The 16,950-nt window shown below is 41.8% G+C and overlaps 1 protein-coding gene across 1 annotated transcript; it reads left to right on the forward strand.

Annotated features, from left to right (window-relative positions):
* The first annotated feature begins 8,372 nt into the window (after window positions 1–8,372).
* LOC131271249 (uncharacterized) lies at window positions 8,373–9,656 on the forward strand. Its single transcript, XM_058272655.1, has one exon. It carries the CDS (start codon window positions 8,373–8,375, stop codon window positions 9,654–9,656), a length of 1,284 nt encoding a protein of 427 aa, XP_058128638.1.
* The last annotated feature ends 7,294 nt before the right edge of the window (window positions 9,657–16,950 follow it).

Genomic DNA, 16,950 nt, shown 5'->3' on the forward strand with positions numbered 1-16,950 from the left:
GGCTAAACTTTTCTCGAAAAAAGTAACCTTTTTTCGCCATTTTTTTCGACTCCTGGGGCTAAATTTTTCAAGAAAAACGTTACTTTTTGTAGCCATTTTTTTCGACTCCTGGGGCTAAATTTTTCTCGATAAAAGTTATTTTTTTCTCCAATTTTTTCGACTCCTGGGGCTTAATTTTTCTCGAAAAAAGTTACTTTTTTTCGCCATTTTTTTCGACTCCTGAGGCTAAATTTTTCTCGAAAAAAAATTTTTGTTTTTCTCCAATTTTTTCGACTCCTGGGGCTAAATTTTTCTCGAAAAAAGTTTTTTTTTTCGTCAATTTTTTCGACTCCTGGGGCTAAATTTTTTAAGAAAAAAGTTACTTTTTTTCGCCATTTTTTTCGACTCCTGAGGCTAAATTTTTCAAGAAAACAGTTAATTTTTTTTGCCATTTTTTTCGACCTGGGGCTAAATTTTTCAAGAAAAAAGTTACTTTTTTTCGCCATTTTTTTCGACTCCTGGGGCTAAATTTTTCAAGAAAAAAGATGCTTCTTTTCGCCAATTTTTTCGACTCCTGAGGCTAAATTTTTCTCGAAAAAAGTTACTTTTTTTCGCACATTTTTTCGACTCCTGAGGCTAAATTTTTCAAGAAAAAAGTTACTTTTTTCCACCATTTTTTTCGACTCCTGAGGCTAAATTAGTCACGAAAAAAAGTTACTTTTTTTCGCCATTTTTTTTCGACTCCTGAGGCTAAATTTTTCAAAGAAAAAAGTTATTTTTTTTCGCCATTTTTTTCGACTCCTGGGGCTAAATTTTTCTCGAAAAAAGTTCCTTTTTTTCGCCATTTTTTTCGACTCCTTAGGCTAAATTTTTCAAGAAAAAAGTTACTTTTTTTCGACTCCTGAGGCTAAATTTTTCAAGAAAAAAGTTACTTTTTTTCGCCAATTTTTTCGACTCCTGAGGCTAAATTTTTCAAGAAAACAGTTACTTTTTTTCGCCATTTTTTTCGACTCCTGGGGCTAAATATTTCAAGACAAAAGTTACTTTTTTCGCCATTTTTTTCAACTCCTGGGGCCAAATTTTTCTCAAAAAAAGTTACTTTTTTTCGCCATTTTTTTCGACTCCTGGGGCTAAATTTTTCTCAAAATTAGTTACTTTTTTTCGCCATTTTTTTCGACTCCTGAGGCTAAATTTTTCAAGTAAAAAGTTACTTTTTTTCGCCAATTTTTTCGACTCCTGGGGCTTAATTTTTCAAGAAAAAAGTTAATTTTTTTCGCCATTTTTTTCGACTCCTGAGGCTAAATTTTTCAAGAAAAAAGTTACTTTGTTTCTCCATTTTTTTCGACTCCTGGGGCTAATTTTTTTTTGAAAAAAGTTACTTTTTTTCGCCATTTTTTTCGACTCCTGGGGCTAAATTTTTCTCAAAAAAAGTTACTTTTTTTCGCCATTTTTTTCGACTCCTGAGGCGAAATTTTTCTCGAAAAAAGTTACTTTTTTTCGCCAATTTTTTCGACTCCTGGGGCTAAATTTTTCAAGAAAAAAGTAATTTTTTTCGCCAATTTTTTCGACTCCTGAGGCTAACTTTTCGACCAGTCAACGGGCCCTGGAACCGGGACCTGTAAACGGGCCGTGTTACCGGGCCCTGTAACCGGGTCCAGTCAACGGGCCCTGTAAACGGCCCTGTCACCGGGACCTGTCAACGGGCCCTGTAACTGGGACCTGTAAACGGGCACTGTAACCTGGCCCTGTAAACGGGCCTTGTAACTGGGCCGTGTAACCGGGCCGTTTTACCTAGTTTTTCAAGAAAAAAGTTATTTTTTTTCGCCAATTTTTTCGACTCCTGGGGCTAAATTTTTCAAGAAAAAAGTTACTTTTTTTCGCCATTCTTTTCGACTCCTGAGGCTAAATTTTTCTCGAAAAAAGTTATTTTTTTTCGCCAATTTTTTCGACTTCTAGGGCTAAATTTTTCAAGAAAAAAGCTAGTTTTTTTCGCCATTTTATCGACTCCTGGGGCTAAATATTTCAAGAAAAATGTTACTGTTTTTCGCCAATTTTTTCGACTCCTGGCGCTAAATTTTTCAAGAAAAACGTTACTTTTTTTCGCCAATTTTTTCGACTCCTGGGGATAAATTTTTCAAGAAAAACATTACTTTTTTTCGCCATTTTTTTCGACTCCTGGGGCTTAATTTTTCTCAAAAAAATTTACTTTTTTTCACCATTTTTTTCGACTCCTGGGGCTAAATTTTTCTCGAAAAAAGTTATTTTTTTTCGCCATTTTTTTCGACTCCTGAGGCTAAATTTTTCACGAAAAAAGTTATTTTTTTTCGCCATTTTTTCGACTCCTGGTGCTAAAGTTTTCTCGAAAAAAGTTACTTTTTTTCGCCATTTTTTTCGACTCCTGAGGCTAAATTTTTCAAGAAAAAAGTTACTTTTTTTCACCAATTTTTTCGACTCCTGAGGCTAAATTTTTCTCGAAAAAAGTTATTTTTTTTTCGCCAATTTTTTCGACTCCTGAGGCTTAATTTTTCAAGAAAAAAGATACTTTTTTTCGACAATTTTTTCGACTCCTGGGGCTAAATTTTTCAAGAAAAACGTTACTTTTTTTCGCCAATTTTTTCGACTCCTGCGGCTAAATTTTTCACGAAAAACGTTACTTTTTTTCGCCATTTTTTTCGACTCCTGAGCCTAAATTTTTCAAGAAAAAAGTTACTTTTTTTCGCCAATTTTTTCGACTCCTGGGGCTAAATTTTTCTCGAAAAAAGTTGCTTTTTTACGCCATTTTTTTCGACTCCTGGGGCTAAATTTTTCTCGAAAAAAGTTACTTTTTTTCGCCATTTTTTCGACTCCTGGGGCTAAATTTTTCCGGAAAAAAGTTACTTTTTTTCACCATTTTTTTCGACTCCTGAGGCTAAATTTTTCAAGAAAAAAGTTACTTTTTTTCGCCAATTTTTTCGACTCCGGGGGCTAAATTTTTCTCGAAAAAAGTTACTTTTTTTCGCCATTTTTTTCGACTCCTGGGGCTTAATTTTTCACGAAAAACGTTACTTTTTTTCGCCATTTTTTTCGACTCCTGAGGCTTATTTTTTCAAGAAAAAAGTTATTTTTTTTCGCCATTTTTTTCGACTCCTGAGGCTTAATTTTTCAAGAAAAAATTTACTTTTTTTCGCCAATTTTTTCGACTCCTGGTGCTAAATCCACTCTAAAATTACAGTTAGCCGTAACGATGGAATTAGATAGCAATAGCGAGAAGTGAGCGAGCGATGGGAGGGCGAAAATGAGATGCACTGTGCTGACGCGTCAGGTTCCCCTTTACAGCGTAGAAATTTCCCCTTAACCGCTATGCTGTTGTTAAGGGAAACCAAATACCGTATGCGTGATAATGTTTGCACCACCGTGTACCCCATTTACCGTATGCGTAATAATGTTTGCACCATCGTACTGAAATAGTTTCCGTTTTCTCTGAGCATACAAAAGGAAATGAAACGTTTTCGTGATTTTGGGGATAATTTCGAATCGAACATTGCTTTTACTCTTGGGAAAGGTGGCAACGAGATGAAAATAATCAACGAAGAATAAAATTAATAATAAAACTACTTCCATAAGGTTGGGCCCAGTAAACGGGACTTTAACCGGGCCATGTAAACGGGCCGTGTTACCGGGCCCTGCAAACGGGCCATGTAAACGGGACGTGTTACCGGGCCCTGTAAACGGGCTGTGTTACCGGGCCCTGCAAACGGGCCGTGTTACCGGGCCCTGTAACCGGGCCATGTAAACGGGACGTGTTACCGGGCCCTGTAAACGGGCTGTGTTACCGGGCCCTGTAAACGGGCCGTGTTACCGCCGTTTACCGGGCCCTGCAAACGGGCCGTGTTACCGGGCCCTGCAAACGGGCCGTGTTACCGGGCCATGTAACCGGGCCATGTAAACGGGCCCTGTAAACGAGCCCTGGTACCGGGCCCTGTAAACGGGTTCTGCAAGTGGGCCGTGTAACCGGGCCGTTTTACCTAGTCGCCCTCTTAAATTACAGTTAGACGTGACGTTGGCATTAGATAGCAATACCGTGGAAAGCGAGCGAAGGGAGGGTGAAAGTGAGATGCAAACAATTTCTACGCGTAGAAATTTCCCCTACCGCGTAGGAATTTCCCCTAAGCGTAGGAATTTCCCCTAAGCGTCGGAATTTCCCCTTAACGCTGTGCTGTCGCTAAGGATACTATGGATGCAGGATGGAGGGGAAACATTTTTTTTTTGTAATCGATGGTTACATTGATTATCGATGGTTACTTGGCTGGAAAATAAAACAAAGCAAAGCGGAAATCTACACAGTTTCATTCAAAGTTTGTAATAGGAAGGAAATGAAATGTTTTCGTGATTTTGGGTACAATTTCGAATCGAACATTGCATTTACTCTTCGGAAAGGTTGTGCTTCACGTGATGAAAATGACCGACGTAGAATAAAATCAACAATAAAACTACATCCATAAGCTTTGGCCCTGAAGCCGGGACCTGTAAATTGGCTGTATTACCGGGCCATGTAAACGGGCCATGTTACCGGGCCCTGTAAATTGGTCGTGTTACCGGGGCCTGTAACCGGGCCGTGTTACCGGGCCCTATAACCGGGCCATGTAAACGGGCCGTGTTACCGCCGTTTACCGGGCCCTATAAACGGGCCGTGTTACCAGGCCATGTAAACGGGTCCTGTAAACATGCTCTGTAACCGGGACCTGTAAATTGGTCGTGTTACCGGGCCCTGTTACCGGGCCATATAAACGGGCCATGTTACCGGGCCCTGTAAACGGGTCCTGTCAACGGGCTCTGTAACCGGGACCTGCAAATTGGTCATGTTACCGGGCCCTGTAAACGGGCCGTGTTACCGGGCCCTATAACCGGGCCATGTAAACGGGCCGTGTTACCGTCGTTTACCGGGCCCTGTAAACGGGCCGTGTTACCGGGCCCTGTTACCGGGTCCAGTCAACGGGTCCTATAAACGGGTCCTGTAAACGGGCCCTGTAACCGGGACCTGTCAATGAGCCCTGTAACTGGGACCTGTAACCGGGTCCTGTTATCGGGTCTTGTAACTGGATCGTGTAACCGGGCCGTTTTACCTAGTCCACTCTTAAATTACAGTTAGACGTAACGATGGCATTAGATAGCAATAGCGTGGAGGGCGAGCGAAGGGAGGGTGAAAGTGAGATGCAAACAATTTCTACACACACTACAGCGTCGAAATTTCCCCTAAGCGTCGGAATTTCCCCTTAACGCTGTGCTGTCGCTAAGGATACTACGGATGCAGGATGGAGGGGAAACATGTTTTTTTGGTAATCGATGGTTACATTGATTATCGATGGTTACTTGGCTGGAAAATAAAACAAAGCAAAGCGGAAATCTGCTTCACAGTTTCATTTAAAGTTTGTAATAGGAAGGAAATGAAACGTTTTCATGATTTTGGGGATTATTTCGAATCGAACATTGCATTTACTCTTCGGAAAGGTTGTGCTTCACGTGATGAAAATGAGCGACGTAGAATAAAATCAACAATAAAACTACATTCATAAGCTTTGGCCCTGAAGCCGGGACCTATAAATTGGCTGTATTACCGGGCCATGTAAACGGGCCGTGTTACCGCCGTTTGCCGGGCCCTGTAAACGGGCCGTGTTACCGGGCCCTATAAACGGGCCGTGTTACCAGGCCGTGGTAAACGGGTCCTGTAAACATGCTCTGTAACCGGGACCTGTAAATTGGTCGTGTTACCGGGCCCTGTAACCGGGTCCAGTCAACGGGCCCTGTAAACGGCCCCGTCACCGGGACCTGTCAACGGGCCCTGTAACTGGGACCTGTAAACGGGCACTGTAACCTGGCCCTGTAAACGGGCCCTGTAACTGGGCCGTGTAACCGGGCCGTTTTACCTAGGTTTTCAAGAAAAAAGTTATTTTTTTTCGCCAATTTTTTCGACTCCTGGGGCTAAATTTTTCAAGAAAAAAGTTACTTTTTTTCGCCATTCTTTTCGACTCCTGAGGCTAAATTTTTCTCGAAAAAAGTAATTTTTTTTCGCCAATTTTTTCGACTCCTGGGGCTAAATTTTTCAAGAAAAAAGCTAGTTTTTTTCGCCATTTTTTTCGACTCCTGGAGCTAAATTTTTCAAGAAAAATGTTACTGTTTTTCGCCAATTTTTTCGACTCCTGGCGCTAAATTTTTCAAGAAAAACGTTACTTTTTTTCGCCAATTTTTTCGACTCCTGGGGCTAAATTTTTCAAGAAAAACGTTACTTTTTTTCGCCATTTTTTTCGACTCCTGGGGCTAAATTTTTCTCGAAAAAATTTACTTTTTTTCGCCATTTTTTTCGACTCCTGGGGCTTAATTTTTCTCGAAAAAAGTTATTTTTTTTCGCCATTTTTTTCGACTCCTGAGGCTAAATTTTTCTCGAAAAAAGTTATTTTTTTTCGCCATTTTTTTCGACTCCTGGTGCTAAAGTTTTCTCGAAAAAAGTTACTTTTTTTCGCCATTTTTTTCGACTCCTGAGGCTAAATTTTTCTCGAAAAAAGTTACTGTTTTTCGCCATTTTTTTCGACTCCTGAGGCTAAATTTTTCAAGAAAAAAGTTACTTTTTTTCACCAATTTTTTCGACTCCTGAGGCTAAATTTTTCTCGAAAAAAGTTATTTTTTTTCGCCAATTTTTTCGACTCCTGAGGCTTAATTTTTCAAGAAAAAAGATATTTTTTTTCGACAATTTTTTCGACTCCTGGGGCTAAATTTTTCAAGAAAAACGTTACTTTTTTTCGCCAATTTTTTCGACTCCTGCGGCTAAATTTTTCACGAAAAACGTTACTTTTTTTCGCCATTTTTTTCGACTCCTGAGGCTAAATTTTTCAAGAAAAAAGTTACTTTTTTTCGCCAATTTTTTCGACTTCTGGGGCTAAATTTTTCTCGAAAAAAGTTGCTTTTTTACGCCATTTTTTTCGACTCCTGGGGCTAAATTTTTCTCGAAAAAAGTTACTTTTTTTCGCCATTTTTTCGACTCCTTATGCTAAATTTTTCTCGAAAAAAGTTATTTTTTTTCGCCAATTTTTTCGACTCCTGGGGCTAAATTTTTCAAGAAAAAAGTTTCTTTTTTCACCATTTTTTTCGACTCCTGAGGCTAAATTTTTCAAGAAAAACGTTACTTTTTTTCGCCATTTTTTTCGACTCCTGAGGCTAAATTTTTCTCGAAAAAAGTTACTTTTTTTCGCCATTTTTTTCGACCAATGAGGCTAAATTTTTCAAGAAAAAAGTTACTTTTTTTCGCCAATTTTGTCGACTCCTGAGGCTAAATTTTTCTCGAAAAAAGTTATTTTTTTTCGCCAATTTTGTCGACTCCTGAGGCTAAATTTTTCAAGACAAAAGATACTTTTTTTCGACAATTTTTTCGACTCCTGGGGCTTAATTTTTCAAGAAAAACGTTACTTTTTTTCGCCAATTTTTTCGACTCCTGGGGCTAAATTTTTCTCGAAAAACGTTACTTTTTTTCGCCATTTTTTTCTACTCCTGGGGCTTAATTTTTCACGAAAAAAAGCTACTTTATTTCGCCATTTTTTTCGACTCCAGGGGCTAAATTTTTCTCGAAAAAAGTTACTTTTTTTCGCCATTCTTTTCGACTCCTGAGGCTAAATTTTTTTCGACAAAAGTTATTTTTTTTCGCCAATTTTTTCGACTCCTGAGGCTTAATTTTTCTCGAAAAAAGTTACTTTTATTCGACATTTTTTTCGACTCCTGCGGCTAAATTTTTCAAGAAAAAAGTTACTTTTTTTCGCCAATTTTTTCGACTCCTGGGGCTAAATTTTTCAAGAAAAACGTTACTTTTTTTCGTCAATTTTTTCGACTCCTGAGGCTAAATTTTTCAAGAAAAAAGATACTTTTTTTCGCCAATTTTTTCGACGCCTGGGGCTAAATTTTTCAAGAAAAACGTTACTTTTTTTCGCCAATTTTTTCGACTCCTGGGGCTAAATTTTTCTCGAAAAAAGTTACTTTTTTTCGCCATTTTTTTCGACTCCTGAGGCTAAATTTTTTTCGAAAAACGTTACTTTTTTTCGCCATTTTTTTCGACTCCTGGGGCTTAATTTTTCTCGACAAAAGTTACTTTTTTTCGCCATTTTTTTCGACTCCTGGGGCTTAATTTTTCTCGAAAAAAGTTACTTGTTTTCGCCATTTTTTTCGAATCCTGAGGCTAAATTTTTCAAGAAAAAAGTTACTTTTTTTCGCCATTTTTTTCGACTCCTGGGGCTAAATTTTTCTCGAAAAAAGTTACTTTTTTTCGCCAATTTTTTCGACTCCTGAGGAAGTTCCTCTCCGAGACTCGTTGCGATCGGACGCACTTTTACCAAAACAGAGTGTTAAAAAAAAGTGCAAAAGCAAGCCACATCATGGCTGCTTCGAGAAGCACCCTGCGGGTGGATTTCTCGAAGCTCCCCAAAAGGCCGTCCTTGATGGAGGCCACAACCCTCGCCATGACCAAGCTGGGTCTAAGCAGCTCTTCAATCGTTTCAATCCGGACGAAGCCGGCATCCCACTTCCTTCACATCCGAGTGAAGGACCAGAGCCTTGCTCTAAGAACCGTCGAGGAGAACGACGGCAAGCATTCTCTCGAATGCGACGGGAAGAAATTCCCGATCCCGATCGTAATGGTCGACAATTCCGTGGTCATCAAAATCCACGACCTGTTCGAGGACATCACGGACAGATGCATTACGGATTTCTTTGCTCGCTACGGAGAAGTCCGGTCAATCCGAGCCGGAGTATGGGCGAAGCCATACCCGTGTGCCGGAATCCCTGACGGATACCGCTACGTCACAGCGGTCTTGTCTAAGCCGGTGCCGTCATACGTCTCGATTGGAGGGGAAGAGACGCTGATAACATACCGGGGACAGCAGCAAACGTGTCGAACATGCCGTCTTGCTGCACACCATGGGATGACCTGCACCCAAGGCAGGAAACTGGTGGCTCAGAAGACGAGCGTCAACGAGAGGCTGTCGTATGCCTCAGCGGTGCAGAATGGCACCGAAAACCCTGCTCCAGCAACAGTCCCCCGGGCGAGCACACAAACCGTCCGTGCACCGACCGACCCGGTGAGCACACCGACCGTTCCGGCAAGCACAATGCTCATCCCATCGAGCACACCGATCATCCCGGCGCCCGCATCGACCGTCCCGGAGAGCGCACCGGCCGTCCCCGCACCGACAGTCCCGACGAGCACATCGACCGTCGCGGCGAGCACATCGACCGTCGCGGCGAGCGCACCGGCCGGTGCTTCGAGCCTGACAATAGGCGCACCAGCAACGATCATCCCGATGCAGGCCACTAGCGTTGCGGCTAGTACACGGACCGTCCCGGCAGTAGCATCTTTCATCCGGGCAAGTGCGTTGACCGTACCGGCAGCATCGACCAGCACCAAGATGGACAACGCCGGACTTCAGGTGGACGCCGATGCCTCATCGACGTTCAAAGCCCCTCGTGTCCCTTCACCTTCCGCTACACCTTCATCCCTTTCCTGGCAAACAGTGGCAGGTAAGAGAAAGACGGACGAACAGACGGACAGCGACGTGTCGTGCAAGTCTGGGGAGGAACCGATCAAGCGTAAGCCAGGTCGTCCTCCCAAAAAGACCACGGCAGCGAAACCGACTGGGGTAATGGAAGTGGACGCACAGTAGTTTGGTGGAAATGGATGAGTTGATGACATCAGTGACGATCGCATCGATAAACATCAATGCGATATCCAATTCCACCAAACTAGATGCACTACGAACTTTCATACGCACTCTTGACACAGACATAATCTTCCTAAAAGAAGTTTCTGTCAAAGACTTAGTGCTCCCTGGGTACAATGTTGTAACAAACATTGACCACACAAGGAGAGGTACAGCGATCGCCTTGCGGGTGAACCTAAAATTTTCTCACGTCGAGCGTAGCTTGGACTCACGACTAATCTGCGTCCGGCTTGAGAATTCTTCCACGCTATGCAACATTTACGCTCCTTCGGGAAGTCAAAACAGAGCTGAGCGGGAACTCTTTTTCAACCGCTCGTTGACGTACTACCTGCGGAATGCACCGGGACCGGTCATCCTTGCAGGGGATTTCAACTGCGTGCTGAAGTCCAAGGACGCCACGGGTATGGGGAATACGAGTCTCACTTTGCAAAACTTTGTTGACAGTATGCAGTTGTGTGACAGCTGGGAGGCTCTCAGGCAACTTTGTAGAGTTCTCTCACATCACACGTGGTTCGGGCTCTCGCATCGATCGCTGCTACGTCTCTAAGGACATGAAGGATCAACTGCGTGCAACAGACATGCACGTATTGTCTTTCTCGGACCATAAGGCGCTCACGGTGCGCATCTGCCTTCCAAACATACCTCGCATGCGGCAAAATGGATACTGGCAACTTCGGCCACATATCTTGACAGCCGAAAACATGGAGGAGTTTAGATGTAAGTGGAACTATTGGACAAAACAGCGAAGGAGCTTTGGCTCCTGGATGGAATGGTGGATTCATTTCGCCAAACCAAAAATAAAATCGTTCTTCCGATGGAAAACGAATGAAAAATACTCCATGTTCCGCTTGCAGCATAACATTCTCTATGCGAAGTTAGAGTCCTCATACGGTCGGTATCTTTCCAATCCGATCGAGTTGGTCAATATCAACCGTATAAAAGGAGAAATGCTACTCCTTCAGAGGCGTTTCTCCGAGGACTTCACAAGGATTAACGAAACAAGGGTGTGTGGGGAAAACCTCTCCACCTTTCAGCTTGAGAAACGAAGGCGGGAGCGCACCGTGATCACCAGACTTACGTGTGACAACAACGTTGTTTTGGACTCTCCAAAACAACTGGCAGACTATATACATACGTACTACAGGGAGTTATACACCGACGAGACAACAAACGTTGACGATACTTTTGCCTGTCATCGTGTAATCCCCGAAGATTGCGAAATCAACAACGATTGCATGGATGAGATCACCTACGGTGATGTCCTTCATGCAATTGAAAAATCGAAACCTCGAAAGTCTCCTGGGCCGGATGGAATTCCGATTGAATTTTATCAGCGAACGTTTGGGATAATTTGGAGAGAAATCATATTGATTCTCAACGATGCTCTCAACGGTCGTTTCCCGGCGGCCTTTGTCGATGGGGTCATAGTGCTTGCGAGGAAAAGGGGAGATGGGTGCACACTATCTTCGTACCGTCCGATCTCTCTGCTTAACACTGACTACAATCTGCTTTCCAGAATTCTGAAGCAGCGGCTCGAGAAGATTATTGCTAGGTGGCAAATCATTTCACCGTCGCAGAAGTGTAGCAATAAACCCTGCAATATCTTCCAAGCTGTGCTCTCTGTTAAGGAGAGAATATTCGAACTCAAACGGAAGAAGAAGTGTGCAAAACTCGTCTCATTCGATCTCTCGCAGGCGTTTGACCGTGTTGACAGGGGCTTCCTGTTTAGAACGATGGATGCATTAGGGTTTAATCCCGCACTAGTGCGGCTTTTGAAGAAAATTGGTGAGCAATCTTCGTCCCGTGTCATTGTAAATGGATCCCTATCACCTGCCTTTCCCATCCAACGTTCCGTGCGACAAGGAGATCCCTTGTCAATGCACCTGTTCATCCTCTACCTTCACCCCCTCATCAAGAGACTCGAAGATATATGCTGCGATCAGGACGACCTGATCAACGCGTATGCTGACGACGTCTCCGTGGTGAGTACTTCCCCTTCCACAATCGAGCGGGTGAGAGCAGCAATTGAGGCCTTTGGAGTCACTTCTGAAGCGAGGTTAAACGTCCTTAAAACCACGGCTCTGGACATCGGAATGGTGACAACCGAGAACAGAATCAACCTGCCATGGCTGCACACCGTAGAACGGCTCCGTTTACTTGGAATTCTGTTCTCTAACAGTATCCGGGAAACAGCGGGCCACAATTGGGATACTGTTATCAATCACTTTCGTCAGTTGGTATGGCTGCACAGGGTGAGAGATCTAAACCTGCTGCAAAAGGTAACGCTGCTCAACTCATTCTTGCTCCCTAAGCTATGGTTTGTTGCGTCAGTCTGTGGCCCTCGCGCAATGGACATAGCCAAGGTGACAAGTTTGATCGGATCTCTCCTCTGGAACGGATCTGGGGGTATACGTGTCTCGCTCCAGCAGCTGGCCCTGCCACGAGACCGTGGGGGCTTAAACCTCCACATCCCAGCCGTGATGACAGCAGCCCTACTTACAAACCGCTATGTTGTAGAACATCAAAGCCTCCCATTTGGAGCCCAACACATCTTGTGTGCGGGAAACCCCCCAGATATTTCACCCATAACAACTACGTATCCGTGCCTTCGCAGTGTTATCCAGCAACTGGCGTACACTCCATCGGCAGTAAAAAAAACAGCTATCCACCAAGGCCCTCCGCAGGTTGCAAGTGAACAGACTACCCCCAGCCAAGATTCAGTCCCATCCGAAGGCAACCTGGAAAAAGGTGTGGAACAACATCCACCGAAGCAAACTAACAGCGGAGCAAAGATCCACCTTATATTTGCTTGCGAATGGCAAGATCCCACACGGAGAGCTGCTTATGCGTATGGGACGCACGTCTTCGGCTTCCTGCATGTTCTGTGTTGAGTGTGACACCCTGGAACACATGTTCACCTCCTGCACTCGCGTTATTGCCGCCTGGGACCTGCTGCAGCAGTGCATCAGGAATGAAGCTCCAGGGTGTCAGTCGTCCTTCGAGTGTCTCCGATTCCCAGTGCTTGGGAATATAAGCATTGCGCAGCGGAAGGTTGTCCTTCGTTTGTTTGCAAACTACATCATCCACATCATTGGAAACAATGATGCTGCGATCGATGTAAATGTCCTTAAGTGTGCACTGTATTTGTGATTATAGAGTATAAGAAAGTTTTGTTTGTACACCTTATCTATTTATAAAATAAATAGTTTATGTTTTACAAAAAAAAACTCCTGGGGCTAAATTTTTCTCGAAAAAAGCTATTTTCTTGTCGCCAACTTTTTCGACTCCTGGGGCTAAATTTTCCTCGAAAAAAGTTTTTTTTTCGACATTTGTTTCGACTCCTGGGGCTAAATTTTTCTCGAAAAAAGTTGTTTTTTTCTCGATGAAAATTATTTTTTTTCGCCAATTTTTTCGACTCCTGGGGCTTAATTTTTCTCGAAAAAAGTTTTTTTTTTTCGCCATCTTTTTCGACTCCTGGGGCTAAATTTTTCTCGAAAAAAGTTACTTTTTTTCGCCAATTTTTTCTACTCCTGGGGCAAAATTTTTCTCGGAAAAAGTTACTTTTTTTCGCCAATTTTTTCGACTCCTGGGGTTACATTTTTCTCGAAAAATTTTTTTTTTTGTCGCCAAATTTTTCGACTCCTGGGACTTAATTTTTCTCGAAAAAAGTTACTTTTTTTCGCCAATTTTGTCGACTCCTGGGGCTAAATTTTTCTCGATAAAAGTTATTTTTTTTGCCATTTTTTTCTTCTCCTGGGGCTAAATTTTTCTCAAAAAAGTTATTTTTTTCGTCAATTTTTTCGACTACTGGGGCTAAATTTTCCCGAAAAAAGTTACTTTTTTTCGCCATTTTTTTCTACTCCTGGGGCTAAATTTTTCTCGAAAAAAGTTAATTTTTTTCGCAATTTTTTTCGACTCCTGGGGCTAAATTTTTCTCGATAAAAATTATTTTTTTCGCCAATTTTTTCGACTCCTGGGGCTAAATTTTTCTCGAAAAAAGTTTTTTTTTCGCCATTTTTTTCGACTCCTGGGGCTAAAAAGGTTATTTTTTTTTCGCCAATTTTTCTGCTCCTGGGGCTCAATTTTTCTCGAAAAAAGTTATTTTTTATCGCAATTTTTTTCGACTAATGGGGCAAAATTTTTCGCGAAAAAAGTTTTTTTTTTCGCCATTTTTGTCGACTCCTGGGGCAAAATTTTTCTCGAAAAAAGGTTATGTTTTTTCGCCAATTTTTTCTACTCCTGGTACTAAATTTTTCTCGAAAAAAGTTACTTTTTTTCGCCAATTTTTTCTACTCCTTGATCTAAATTTTTCTCTAATAAAGTTACTTTTTTTCGCCAATTTTTTCGACTCCTTGGGCTAAATTTTTCTCGAAAAAAGCTATTTTTTTGTCGCCAATTTTTTCGACTCCTGGGACTAAATTTTTCTCGAAAAAAGGTTATTTTTTTTCGCCAATTTTTTCTTCTCCTGGTACTAAATTTTTCTCGAAAAAAGTTACTTTTTTTCGCCATTTTTTTCGACTCCTGGGGCTAAATTTTTCTCGAAAAAAGTTTTTTTTTCGCCAATTTTTTCGATTAGTGGGGCTAAATTTTTCTCGAAAAAAGCTATTTTTTTGCCGCCAATTTTTTCGACTCCTGGGGCTTAATTTTTCTCGAAAACAATTATTTTGTTTCGCCAATTTGTTTCACCAGTGAGAGTTTAAATAGTCATGCAGTTCAAACCAGTCGAGCAGAACGTTGGATGAGTGAGAAATGAGCATGAGCGAGACGACCCGGGCTCTCTCACACCTGCCCAGCGCTGGCTCACGCTCACCACTGCGACCACCGTTTGAGGTTTAGCCCAAAGCTACACCGGAACATCAAAAAACGTTTCCGCTGCTGAACATTTCCATACAAAACTACATCGGAACATCAAAAAACGTTTCCGCTGCAGAACATTTCCATACGAAACTACATCGGAACATCCGAAAACGTTTCCGCTGCAGAACATTTCCATATGAAACTACATCGGAACATCCGAAAACGTTTCCGCTGCAGAACATTTCCATACAAAACTATACCGGAACATCAAAAAACGTTTCCGCTGCAGAACATTTCCATACAAAACTACACCGGAACATCAAAAAACGTTTCCGCTGCAGAACATTTCCAAACAAAACTATACCGGAACATCAAAAAACGTTTCCGCTGCAGAACATTTCCATACAAAACTATACCGGAACATCAAAAAACGTTTCCGCTGCAGAACATTTCCATACGAAACTACATCTGAACATCAAAAAACGTTTCCGCTGCAGAACATTTCCATACAAAACTACACCAGAACATCAAAAAACGTTTCCGCTGCAAAACATTTCCATACAAAACTATACCGGAACATCAAAAAACGTTTCCGCTGCAGAACATTTCCATACAAAACTACACCAGAACATCAAAAAACGTTTCCGCTGCAGAACATTTCCATACGAAACTATACCGGAACATCAAAAAACGTTTCCGCTGCAGAACATTTCCATACAAAATTATACCGGAACATCAAAAAACGTTTCCGCTGCAGAACATTTCCATACCAAACTACACCAGAACATCAAAAAACGTTTCCGCTGCAGAACATTTCCATATGAAACTACATCGGAACATCAAAAAACGGTTCCGCTGCAGAACATTTCCATACGAAACTACATCGGAACATCAAAAAACGTTTCCGCTTCAGAACATTTCCATACAAAACTATACCGGAACATCAAAAAACGTTTCCGCTGCAGAACATTTCCATACGAAACTACACCAGAACATCAAAAAAAGTTTCCGCCGCAGAACATTTCCTTACAAAACTATACCGGAATATCAAAAAACGTTTCCGCTGCAGAACATTTCCATACAAAATTATACCGGAACATCAAAAACGTTTCCGCTGCAGAACATTTCCATACCAAACTACACCAGAACATCAAAAAACGTTTCCGCTGCAGAACATTTCCATATGAAACTACATCGGAACATCAAAAAACGGTTCCGCTGCAGAACATTTCCATACGAAACTACATCGGAACATCAAAAAACGGTTCCGCTGCAGAACATTTTCATACAAAACTATACCGGAACATCAAAAAACGTTTCCGCTGCAGAATATTTCCATACAAAACTACACCAGAACATCAAAAAAAGTTTCCGCCGCAGAACATTTCCTTACAAAACTATACCGGAATATCAAAAAACGTTTCCGCTGCTGAACATTTCCATACAAAACTACATCGGAACATCAAAAACGTTTCCGCTGCAGAACATTTCCATACAAAACTACATCAAAACATCAAAAAACGTTTCCGCTGCAGATCATTTCCATACAAAACTACACCGGAACATCAAAAAACGTTTCCGCTGCAGAGCATTTCCATACAAAACTACACCGGAACATCAAAAAACGTTTCCGCTGCAGAACATTTCCATACAAAACTATACCGGAACATCAAAAAACGTTTCCGCTGCAGAACATTTCCATATGAAACTACATCGGAACATCCGAAAACGTTTCCGCTGCAGAACATTTCCATACAAAAGTACACCGGAACATCAAAAAACGTTTCCGCTGCAGAACATTTCCATACAAAACTACACCGGAACATCAAAAAACGTTTCCGCTGCAGAACATTTCCATATGAAACTACATCGGAACATCCGAAAACGTTTCCGCTGCAGAACATTTCCATACAAAAGTACACCGGAACATCAAAAAACGTTTCCGCTGCAGAACATTTCCATACAAAACTACACCGGAACATCAAAAAACGTTTCCGCTGCAGAACATTTCCATATGAAACTACATCGGAACATCCGAAAACGTTTCCGCTGCAGAACATTTCCATACAAAACTATACCGGAACATCAAAAAAAGTTTCCGCTGCAGAACATTTCCATACAAAACTATACCGGAACATCAAAAAACGTTTCCGCTGCAGAACATTTCCATACAAAACTACACCATACAAAACTCCATACAAAACTACACCAGAACATCAAAAAACGTTTCCGCTGCCGAACATTTCCATACAAAACTATACCGGAACATCAAAAAACGTTTCCGCTGCAGAACATTTCCATACAAAATTATACCGGAACATCAAAAACCTTTTCTGCTGCAGAACATCCTTATACTTAAAATAGTTTTGAGCGTTACTTAGCGTTTTTTTTCGTTTGACGCGTTTTTTCGACCATGCGTTTTTCGACCGTCGCGCCCGCC

This window comes from Anopheles coustani, unplaced genomic scaffold (genome assembly GCF_943734705.1).
Source record: "Anopheles coustani unplaced genomic scaffold, idAnoCousDA_361_x.2 scaffold_12_ctg1, whole genome shotgun sequence".
NCBI classification, from domain to species: domain Eukaryota; kingdom Metazoa; phylum Arthropoda; class Insecta; order Diptera; family Culicidae; genus Anopheles; species Anopheles coustani.

Coding starts and splice junctions, on each gene's coding strand:
- LOC131271249 (XM_058272655.1), top strand. CDS start 8,373: ATGGCTGCTTCGAGAAGCACCCTGCGGGTGGATTTCTCGAAGCTCCCC.